We start from the raw sequence: 11,672 nt of genomic DNA on the forward strand, positions 1-11,672 counted from the left end.
GGGTGTGGACTTCACAGACCGACCAATTTAGTTGTATTGTACGATCAACATATCGTGTTTACTGTATAACCCAAACACAACACGTAAATCGATCGAGTCAGCACAAACCTATTTTCTAACATAATGTGTCATGTTGCGGCCCGTCAATCCTTATCGGTTCCAGACCACTTGGTTGGCACGGTCCATCTAGACATCTATATTTCCCTACAACACAAGTTAATGTGCCATCTATAAACAGGCACGCAAGCGATGATTAAAAGCAATAATCCAATGTGGCATGTAGTTAGTGAAGAAAGAGGTTGTAGCCGTGTCGTGGCTCGTGGTCCGATGCTAAGAAGACCGTGAAACAACCGGTGTACGACGACGGCAACAAAGGATGCCTATCGTGTACTTGTGCAGCAGCAGCTCCATAAAAACTACAATAAAGACTATTATATGAATTAAAAACTATATAGACATCGTAAATAGATAACTTATTATATAATTTGTCTTTTTGTGTTGTCTGTATTACTGTATGTGTTTTTAATATATGTATGTGGGCTGTACATGCCCTAATCCACCATCTCACTCCTGATTCCGACGCCAACCCCCTGCCCTGCCGCCGTCTCTCTCTAACCCGCTTCTCCACCTCCCTCACATCGGCTACTCTCCGCGCGCCTACCGTTCCGCGCCGCATCGGTGAGTACCTCCGTCGCGCTTACAGGCTAATCTCACCCTCACGTCCTCCGCTCCTCCCTTTCCCGTGCTCGGATTTGGGGGTCCAGCGGTTCCTTGTCCACCATGTTTCTCCCATCATCGATGCGGTTTTCGGTTCTGGAAAAAAAATGTAATTGAATTGAAAGAACTGGTGTTCCGACCCTTGGATTGCAGGATTGGGTGGTCGGGGCCTAGTCGAGGTTTCGCGGGACAGCGTCGGTCCATGGCGGAGCTTGTGGGACCGCGCGTCTACAGTTGCTGCACTTGCCGGAACCACGTTTGCCTTCACGACGACGTCATCTCCAAGGCCTTTCAGGTCCGAACTCCCCGCAATTACCTCTCCTTCACTACCGGGCGAGTTGTTTCTTAGGAGGTTCTGCAATTACCAGGACACCTCTGTTCTCTACGAAACCGAGAGTCCTTCCGTAGGTCATACACTCAAAAGAATACTTATATCTGTCTTTTTTATTTGTATTAGCTAGGTCTAGTAAATCAAACACCGCATTGCTAGCTAACCTTTAGCTGGCCAATACATTTGGTTCTTTTAGTCACTAGACTAAAGTTTAGTCACTAAAGCACACCGTTTGGTTCTAGTGACTAAATCAGACTAAAGAGCATTAATTGTTGTGAATAATGACTGTATTATCCCTATTAATTAGTGGATGTTTGCTGCAAGAAGAAAGTGTAGAAGATAAATAAGGTAACAATCCTACTTTAGTTCCATTTAGTCACTCCTTGGTGACTAAAGAACTAAAGTTTAGTCACCTCACTTTAGTCACCATGTTTGCTTATTTAGAGACTAAAAGTGATTAAACTTTAGTCACTAAACTTTAGTCACCCCAAACCAAACAGGGCCTTAGCTAAACTTGAGTTGGGTGGAACCAAACAGAGCCTATCCATTAATAGATATTTAAAAAAACTAAACTTTGCATCACCTATCCATTCATATTTTTATTTATAATTTTCCGGGCACATTTGGATATCCTTTTTTCCCAAATGGGAGCTTGGGAATCTGGGAAGAATGGAATACTGGATACCTTCTCGTTGACTTGGTGCTGAACGCACAACCAAAAACCAGGATCCCAAGTATTGTGTCTGAAACAATTTGTAAGCTCTGTGTCATTAGGGACTGGAAAATTCTTTGTAACTAGCTGAGTCTTCTGCTGGCGCCTGGATGATGATGCCTTCTTCCTTTTTTTCTGTTTTAGGGGAGGAATGGCCGTGCGTTTCTGTTCTCTCATGCCATGAACGTAGTTGTGGGGGCGAAGGAGGATAGACACCTCATGACAGGGCTACACACAGTTGCTGATATCTACTGTAATGACTGCCGTGAGGTGTTGGGCTGGAAGTATGTGAGAGCATATGAAGAGACGCAGAAATACAAGGAAGGAAAATTCATATTCGAGAAGTCAAAGATTGTGAAGGAAAACTGGTAGTGCCCCCAAGTTGCCAATCACCAAATGTTCTGGTGAAGATGAAATGGCCATTTAGTGTGCTTTTGGATGTTTGTGTCCTTGTAAATAGCTTTTCCTCCGTGGATTGCAGTGCTAAGGTGCCCCATGTTCACGCCTCAGTGACAATTGTAAAGCACACACTTGTTCATGTTCATTTGTGTGAATAAGGTACTTCATTTGGTTATTTGGTATGGAATGGCCTCTAATGTGCATAACATGGTGGGCCCTCAAAATTTGTTCCATCCTCATTCTGGGTAAGAATGTAGTGCGGGATTTGTCGTTGGGGGTGGGTCTTATCAGGTTGCTGAAAAACCAACGCCTGATTCTATGTTTGGTTCTGTAGGAAGAACATGAGAAGATACTTGTGGTTCCTTGACAAGGGAATAGCTTAGTTGACATGACACTGATTTAACATTGGTAAACGAAACATTATAGATGAAATCCTCTGTGGTATTATCGTTTCCTAAACGCTGTACATGTATTTCTCTGTCTGTTGATGTTGCTCTTGGTATTCAGACTGTTGTTTTAAAAAGGGAGCGTGTATTTGATACGTTTGGCTAACGAACTGGTCCTTCATGTGATATACCTATCGAAATCTTTAGACTGATCAAGAGTACCTATTTTTACAGTGTTAATAATTCATCTGTGAACTGCTTTGATCTGTACTATGCAGGCAAGTTGAAAATCTGGTGAGCTAGTGATGACCTTTCCATGATTGAAGAAGGGTCAGGGTTCCATGTCCAAAACCTTGTGGGATTAGGTTGCAGTTAGGTTCAGTTTGAGAACTCTTGCCTTTCGCTATCTGTTTTTTTTATTGTTTTAAAGCAGTATTTGCATCACACTCTTCTGTTCTTGCCTCAGTGACATGTTTCTGTGAATCAGATATTGCATATGGTTCTTTGCTCCAAAACCATGGTCTCAAATGTGCATAACTTGGTGGTCTATAAGTAAAGCTTTGCAATCTTGGTCTTGTGGGAGAAAGTTGCACAGAAATTGGCATTGGATTTTATCAGGAATGATGAAATAACACAGAGAAATTGCCACCATGTTGAAACTTAGTTGCTATAATACATCTAAAGTTGGGTCAACACATAAGCCGACAATGGTATATCTATGATCACTTTCGGCTTGGGTACAGATCAGATAGTGCAGGTATACACCGTCGACTTGTGTAATGAATCCACAGTGTTGCACACACAAAACTAATAAAAAAGTCAAACGAATTATAAATTGCAAAAAACTAATCAAAAAGTCAAACAAATTATAAATTGCAATGGAGGGAGTATTACTGCCGGTTTTCTGTGAACCACCGGTTATTGGAAACCCTCGTCATTGTCACTTTTCTTCTGGCGGTTTATGTTTCGACCGTGGTAGGAGGTTTAGACGTGACAGTGAAAGCTTAGCCTTACAGGCACGAGCCTGTTTTGGGATGTCACCGTGCATCGGAGCCGGGAAGGAAGGACCCGCTTTGGATTTCCATAGCCGACATTTCTTAATCGCTAAGTCTTGTGTGCTATGGCACTAGTCGACTGCCTACCTAGGAATACTATAATATATGTTAAGGGTTTGTTTGGATCCACAATCCTACACTTTAGAGCTTTAAAAGCTTTAGAACACTTTATAGCTCACTTGTAAAGTTCTAATATATGAGGCGGTTTCAATTTTAGAGTACAGTACTGTTTTAGTTTTAAAATATAGAGCTTAATAATTTAAAGTTTTAGACGGAGAGGTCCTGATTATGGATGGTTTCTAAACAAGAAACGCCATTTGCTAAACAGAAACGTCGCTTTGCTTGCGCATGGACCACAATTATTTGCACTTTGCTTTCGTTAAATAGGAACGTATAGCACACATTCAGTCACAGCTACCGATTTTTTTTATTTTAGTCCTCTCTAAAAAAATGTAATGTTTGGACGATGTCTGAAAAAACTATTGTCGTTTTTAAACTCTTTGCTTGATATCATAGACCATGACACTGAAATAACAGCGTCATAGGATATATAGCGCCGAGGTATTAGTGTGTGTTTGGATGGAGAGATGAGGAAGGACGAAGAGAGATGGAATGAGATTATTTTAACTTCACCCGCGTTTGGTTTTGAGATCCAGAGTCAGGGTCAAAAAATATTCTTAAAAAATGGTGGATGAGGCTATCCCTCAAAAAATAAGGGACGAGGTCAGTCCAAGGTTGATTTCAACCCGTCTCTCGTTGACACCGAAAACACATAGCCTTTCTATCGTACCCAGACTGACTTGACGTTGACGTTGCCTCCCTCAACGCCTACATGTCATATTTTAGAGACCAAAATTGACTTGACAAGGCACGAGAGATAACCGTGTACTTCCATCCCAGCGCGGTTGGACATATTTTATCCAAAAAAAATAGACTTGACATATTTTGGAGACCAAAATCCTTCGTGACTCCTATGAAGAACGAAGGCATGGCAGCAGGTTCTGTGATGTCATAGGCAACAGTTACTGCATCTTTTGTATCGTCGTGACTCGTGAGCGACGTGTGCCTAGAGGCATGGTCAGGCTATCTGCACTCGCGGACTGCAAACTGGATGCATCGCCATTTACAGTAAAATATCCCTGCAGCGGTGGACTGTATGACCAACTGCACCGGGCCCAAGGCGAGCTCGAACCTCAGATATAGCGTCTTGCAGTGGATACCCTATTCCTCCACGTGGACAACCACCTCTTCCTCGCGCGCGATGCCGGACTTGGACGGAGGAGCAGGCGGCCACGTCTTGGAGCCGGTGGAGGATGACAGCGCGCCGCCGGGTCGGATCCACGCGCCTCCTCGCCGGATCCGCGTGGCTTCGCCGGATTCGTGAGCCGCCTGGCCGGATCCGCGCGTGGCCGAGCCGGATTCGCGAGCCGCCGGGCTGGATCCGCGCGCCTCCTCGCCGGATCTGCGCGCGCCGGCGTGGGAGAGGAGAGCGGCGCGCCGGCCCGGATCCGCTCGACGCCGGGGAGGAGGAAGAGGGAAGGAGGCGCGGTGGCCGGCCGGAGGGAAGGAGGCTGGGGAGGTGGAGGCAAGGCAGAGGACGAAGAGCGAGCGGGTGGAGGGGAGGCGAGCGGCTGCTGTCTGCCGCGAGGGAGGCGGAGTGCCGAGCGGGGAGGTAGGTAGGCGGGGTAGGAGAGTGGGAAAAATAATATAAAACGTGGGAGTTGGTATAGAGTTGAGATGTAGAGTAAACATGAGCGCAGGGAATTGTTGTATAGAGTAGAGAATATTGCTGATTAGGACGGAATATTCTTTTTAGAGTGAATTTTTAGAGTTGAATGAGTGCGGATAGCCTCAGGCATTGCCACGAGTCTCTGAAGGCATGTCCGTCCCTGTGATAATGTCAGGAGGTTTGACTTGCAAGTTGCAACACCCCATGTTCTTGGTGTATTTGTTTATGTCTAGATTAATTCTTCATTAATTAATTCTAATTGCAAGAAAAAAAATTGCAACCAAAAGTAAATAAATGTTTAGAGACATTTGGAAATGAGTCGCGGACAGTAGTTTAGATTTTGCAAATCTTTGTTGTATATACATTTATATAGATGTAATTTATTGTCTAATATATTTTAGAAATTTTTATACGGCAGCTAGAGATATAAAATTATTATGCATTATTTTTTTATCAGTTTTTAGTAACCGCGCAAGCGTACAGTGCAAGCGTGACGTGACGAGACTTGACGAGACGTGATGTGACTATGGCCGGACCGACGTTAAGAACAATAGGGGCACAGAGCCGAAACTGAGCCACGCCGACCATATTCCAGTGCACCTCCGCTGCTTCGCGTCGCTTTCTTTTCGTTGCCCTACCGGTGGCGGAGACACCGATGTCGGACCAGCCACATACTGCTTGGTGATATGGATCTTGGCATCGAGCTCGTACATCAGCGTCAAGTCAGCCTACGCATGCCAGCGAGGCTAATATTTTGACGCTGACGCCGAACAGTATTATCTCAACACCATAAACAAAAGGTCTAAAAACAAAAATAATTTTTTATAGTCCGAACATGAGATTTTTTCGAAAAAAAGCTAAAATGCAAAAAAAAAAATCTCAGGCAGGTAAGTGGAAGACCTACACGAGAAAAGTGGTTCCCATACTCGCCGAACTGGGCATCTCGACGGCCAGAAAAGAAGCATACACACCACCACTATGCTACCATGGACAGCATATGCTTGGATCACTTCATATCTTATTCGGTTATTTTTATTTCATGTGGATTGAATAATATTTAAAAATAAATTTTTTTTGACTTATTTAAGATTTTAACACATTCAATCTCATTTAATCCATATAAATTAAGAGCAAAATGAACGACTCTAAGACTTTATTTAGGTACTATAGTATTGATATCAATCCACATACGTTGAGGTGAATTTAGATGTAAATTAATTTAAATTATACTATAATATAATTTAATATACGTAGATTAAGATCAATACTAAAGTACTTAAACTAGAGATAGGTGGGTGGTTCATACTTCATCCCCCTCACACTCAAACGCGATTCTCGGCTCCCCTCCACCCATACGTAACACGTTCTCCTCCCACGCCCCCACTAACAAATGCCTTCGCCCTTCGTGCGCCACAACGGAAAACCCACTACTCGCGAGCAAGTGCAGGCACCGTTGCCCATCCATTCATCGTTCATGATCCCAGCCTGCCTCCGCGGCCTCTGCACCTGCTTCGACGTGGACGACGACAAGGCTAACAACCACGAGCAAGAGCCGACGATGGCCGCCGACGACGACCAGACGGCAAGCACCATCATCGCCCACCGCACCGTGGAGCTGAGCACCGGCGTGCGCCTGCACGTGGCGGAGGCCGGCGCGGCAGCGGCAGCAGGCGCGCCCGCGGTGCTGCTGCTGCACGGCTTCCCGGAGCTGTGGTACACCTGGCGCCACCAGATGCGGGCGCTGGCCGCGGCCGGGTACCGCGCCGTGGCGCCGGACCTGCGCGGGTACGGCGGCTCCGACGCGCCGCCGGCGCGGGGCGACGACGACGACGACGATCCGGCCGCGCAGTACACCGCGCTGCACGTGGTGGGGGACCTGGTGGCGCTCCTCGACGCGCTCGGCGAGAGCCAGGTGTTCGTGGCGGCGCACGACTGGGGCGCGCTCGTGGCCTGGAGCCTCTGCCTGTTCCGGCCCGACCGGGTGCGCGCGCTCGTCGCGCTCAGCGTCGCCTACACGCCCCGCAGCGCCGCGCGGAAGCCCGTCGACGGCCTCCGGGCGCTCTTCGGCGACGACTACTACATCTGCCGGATCCAGGTAACACCTTTTGCCATGCATGCCTCTTGTGCGTTGTGATGCGTGATAGAATCCCTAGCTCTAGCGTTGCACCAAATAATAATACAACTGTTCAAAGTCGAAAGCAAGCAGTTCGTTCCAATAGTTTTTGGGTTTCAACGTGTTCTCCAAAGCTGCAGTAGTTGTCATTGGCCAGTGGCCACCACATAAAGCAGCGTACGTGCCTGCCTTGTTGCTAACCACTGTCGTCTATACTACCTATCTTTTGAGCACGTACGTGAAAAAAAAAAAGCAGGAGTGCGACGATGCTTTCCTTTGTCTCGTCTCCGATTCCAATTCCCTTGCATTGGACGCTTTAACCTTTTTATGTATCCAATCCAAAGTATTTGGTGTAAGGCCGTGATATATGAATTCTATGCTGCTTCGCTTAACCACTCGATCAGCCAACAGTAGTAGTCTCTCTTGATCTGTCTTGGTCGTCTGCTTTGTCTTTCATTCGTCGATATCCTTTCCGTGTAGGAAATTAATCTGAAAGAATCCACTTTTTATTTAATTCGTTTCTTTTTATATATATAAAGAAAGAATCTTATTGATTCAAAACTATTACACGTCGAGTTCAAACAATACTCAAGAATCCATTTTGAGTCCGAATCAAACGTTGTTCAGGACATCTCTTTATACTTCGGCTACTACAAGGCACCTGCTGGCTCTGCTAGAAATATATCCAACCATCCTTCTTATGGAAAAAAAATCCAGCTGTATCTATTTCTCAGGATTCAAAATTACAGTCCTGCAAAGTGAACTGCCCAAACTGCTAATAAATACTCTATTTTCTCTTCATGAGTTGTTCAAGCTCATGGACAGGGATGCAAGAATAATGTTATTTGCATGTTCACGGACAACCACCCATCTTACATCCAATCACATGAGCTTGAGGCCTTGAGCATGAATGGAGAGGAGGCCAATGTGATGTAAAATGTAAGAAGAGGAGAACATGTTGATATTTCATTACCAACCAAAGTAGTAAAGCTAATACCTTCGTCATTAAGAATCCATCTCGCTTAGGCTTAGGAGGGACATGGCCTACTATGGCCCCCACTAACCTCCACCAGTCGTTACTATATTACACACTTTTTGCATGGATAATTCTCCACCTAGGTAATATATTTCCTCTCGTGATAGCTTTTACCATGATGAACTTCAAATCCCCCCCATCATATGCCCCATCAACATTAACTTTTAGCCAGCTTGGTTTATGTCGCTTCTATAGATAGCTTAAGTAAAAGCAATTGCACTCCCTCATTGTTAAGTGCCTACAATGTTATGTAGAGTAGTAAAAGCAATTTGCACCCCCTCATTCATGCCAAGCTTAAGTAGAATGCTTAGCAGAGACCTTGAGGATTAAAACACAGGAGTAGTTCCCGAACCGTCCAACAAACCCCTAGTACCACCCACATGGTCTCTCTCAGGAAATAGGAGGGTTGTTTGTTTCTTAGGACCATAGATTTTGCACAATGTAGTGACACTATTTCACATACTCAACACTATAGTGTCACTATTCCATGCTATATACCACGGCATGGAAGTCTCTGTCTCTATAAAAACAAAGCCCGGCCCCCTTAGCAAATAAGGGGCAACATGAGTGTAGTCTTCTTCATCTCGCTTGAGGTATCGGTCTCTAAAGTTGTTGGGAACTGTGCCATGACTAATTAGAGCCCACCAATCACTTCAAAATGTCTCTTCTGTCTTATTTTTCAAGGTCCTCCAAGTGCTCTCCCTTTAGTGGAGTTCTTAGATATGCTTAATTCTATTACATGAACCAATGTGTCATATACTTTTGGTTCCACTTCAAAAGGGCAATTATTGGTATTTTTGAGGCACAAAAAGTGTAACAATGTATACATTTTTTTTGCATGTCAGCTACACTATCTTTTAGTAACTAATAACTATGATAATGGATATTATATGCAGGAGCCCGGGGAAATAGAAGCAGAATTTGCACGCCTTGGCACTGAGTTGGTGCTCAAGAAATTCTTTAGTTATCGCTCCCCTGGAGCTTTGTTCTTCCCAAAGAGTGGTTGGGGCTCACCAGATGATGAAGTACCTTTACCGAGCTGGGTAACAGAGGAGGACCTTAAATACTACACCAGCATGTTTGAGAAGACCGGCTTCACTGGGGGACTCAACTACTACCGTGCCCTAAATAAGTGTGTTATTTGACACTTTTTCCATTTGAATTAAAGTCTAATTCTGTTTTATCCCAAGTCAAATTTCCCTAACTTTGACCATGATTTTTTTTAAATATATTAACATCTATAAGTTCAAATAAATGCAATACCAAAATATTTTAATATAGAATTTAATGCAACTATTTTAATGTTGTCGATGTTAGTGTATTTTCCTATATACCTAGTTAAGGCATGTTTTCCTTAGAACCAAACTAAAACAAACTATACTTTTCATCGGAGAGAGTAACTAGCTAGACAGTTCTTGAGTTGTTATCCTTGCCAAATGATGATAATATTTCTCATATAAAGTTGGTTCATAGTTTTCTCTACTAGATCATAAGTTTTATGATAGGGGGATATTTTAGAAGGCTGACTAAGTTAATGCAGTTAATTAATCTATATTATTGAAAAAAATACTTAATTGTTAACTAAACAACATTTTTATTGTAAAGTAGAATTAAAGAAAATATAGCAACCAACAAGGAACCAAAATCAATCCTTTTGTAAAAAAAAATAAAGTTAGTTAGTACAGTGTGAAAAACTATTTTAACATACAAATAACACAATTATATTTACTTTGATAAGGAATGTAAGTTTAGTAAGGTCCATTCAATGTCAAACTCTTTTAACTTGATCATTAATATAGAAACTTATATACATGTTGATATTAGTAGAACCCTTATAAAAAGTTATTTCACAATATATAGTTTTTTTATTTAAGATAATATGTCTAGATATTCCTTAGCAAAATTGGCTAAGGTTGACTCCTTAGATGGATTTGTAGTTTTGATCAAAGCAAATTTATTAATACTATTTAGATATGGTTTATATAAAATTATATATCAATTACATTTAATATTGTAGATTATGTGCTTTTATCATCATTTCCGATTACATATTCTAATGTAACAAAATCATGATTTATGTGTGTTTAGGACATGGGAGCTCACATCACCATGGACTTTAGCTAAGATAAATGTACCTGTTAAGTTCATCATTGGAGATTTGGATTTGACATACCATAATCCTGGCATACAAGATTTCATTCACAAGGGTGGCTTCAAGAAGTTCGTTCCACTTCTCGACGATGATATTATTGTCATGAAAGATGTTGGGCATTTTATCAATGAAGAAAAACCAAATGAAGTTAGTGAGCACATAATCAACTTCATAAAGAAATTTGGTTGACTATAGTTCCTTAAAAACGCCATGTGGTGTTATAAATCACATAATTGCCCACAATAATACAAAATTTGGAATTATTTTTAAACTGTTGGCTTGTGGAATGTAATTCATGTTCAAATCTTGTTCAATTGATATTACCTTTCTTGTTGCCATTGTATTTGTGTGAAGCATTAAATTTATTTAAGAACTGTGGAATGAAGTTTAATGTTATGATATGAGAAGTACTTCAATTTGCTTTATCTATATTAGGATTGGTTTTTATACAAACCGCTTCAAAATCATAAATAGTGATGTCCACATAAATGGTGCTTGTCGTTGCTAAAGCCTTAGTGGCATATTTAACCAATGTGCATCAACTTTATGTCCTTTGCATAGTGACATAGTGAAATGATTAGGCATGCAAGGCTAGAGAGGGGGTGAATAGGTCCATTTAAAACAAACTTAATGTAATAGTTAGTAACATGCATGAAATTATCGCACTTTTACGTGGAATTGCTACAACGTGATAGTGATAGAGAACAATATAGTGGTGCCACGTATGAGAGCAACACATGTAAGCAATTCAAAAACTACCTAATAAAAACTAGATAGAGTAAATTAGTGAGGTTTTTTGGGTAGTGTAGAGATTATGTCATCAATGGAATAAGATTAGATGTTAATGCACAAGTGGAGCACAACACAATAGCAAGACCACAAGAGGAAAATGATTTATCATGTGGTTCAACTTACCACTAAGGTTTTCCTACCCTCCATATTGTTGAAGAATCCACTGAAAGGGAAATGACCTCAAACATTTTCTATAATCGATTTTGGTGTTTGACGACCATCACAAACCTAATGGACTAACTAGTTTGCC

The 11,672-nt window shown here is 42.4% G+C and overlaps 2 protein-coding genes across 3 annotated transcripts; both read left to right on the forward strand.

Moving 5' to 3' along the window:
• The first annotated feature begins 463 nt into the window (after positions 1-463).
• Positions 464-2,365, forward strand: LOC100280486 (uncharacterized). Of its 2 annotated transcripts, XM_008663636.3 has the most exons (3): positions 464-678; positions 871-1,012; positions 1,905-2,365. In XM_008663636.3, exons 2-3 carry the CDS (start codon positions 920-922, stop codon positions 2,130-2,132), a joined length of 321 nt encoding a protein of 106 aa, XP_008661858.1. In that variant the 5' UTR covers positions 464-678; positions 871-919; the 3' UTR covers positions 2,133-2,365.
• Positions 2,366-6,746: 4,381 nt separating this feature from the next.
• Positions 6,747-11,030, forward strand: LOC100193450 (uncharacterized). The gene is made up of 3 exons (NM_001138568.1): positions 6,747-7,424; positions 9,375-9,610; positions 10,567-11,030. Exons 1-3 carry the CDS (start codon positions 6,804-6,806, stop codon positions 10,817-10,819), a joined length of 1,110 nt encoding a protein of 369 aa, NP_001132040.1. The 5' UTR covers positions 6,747-6,803; the 3' UTR covers positions 10,820-11,030.
• The last annotated feature ends 642 nt before the right edge of the window (positions 11,031-11,672 follow it).

This window comes from Zea mays, chromosome 10 (assembly GCF_902167145.1).
Source record: "Zea mays cultivar B73 chromosome 10, Zm-B73-REFERENCE-NAM-5.0, whole genome shotgun sequence".
Lineage (NCBI taxonomy): Eukaryota > Viridiplantae > Streptophyta > Magnoliopsida > Poales > Poaceae > Zea > Zea mays.

Excerpts from the sequence above, each read along its gene's own strand:
- LOC100280486 (XM_008663636.3), top strand. The coding sequence starts at position 920 with ATGGCGGAGCTTGTGGGACCGCGCGTCTACAGTTGCTGCACTTGCCGG. Across the intron at positions 1,013-1,904 it reads TCATCTCCAAGGCCTTTCAG|GGGAGGAATGGCCGTGCGTT; the intron begins GTCCGAACTCCC and ends TTTCTGTTTTAG.
- LOC100193450 (NM_001138568.1), top strand. The coding sequence starts at position 6,804 with ATGATCCCAGCCTGCCTCCGCGGCCTCTGCACCTGCTTCGACGTGGAC. Across the intron at positions 7,425-9,374 it reads ACTACATCTGCCGGATCCAG|GAGCCCGGGGAAATAGAAGC; the intron begins GTAACACCTTTT and ends TATTATATGCAG. Across the intron at positions 9,611-10,566 it reads TACTACCGTGCCCTAAATAA|GACATGGGAGCTCACATCAC; the intron begins GTGTGTTATTTG and ends ATGTGTGTTTAG.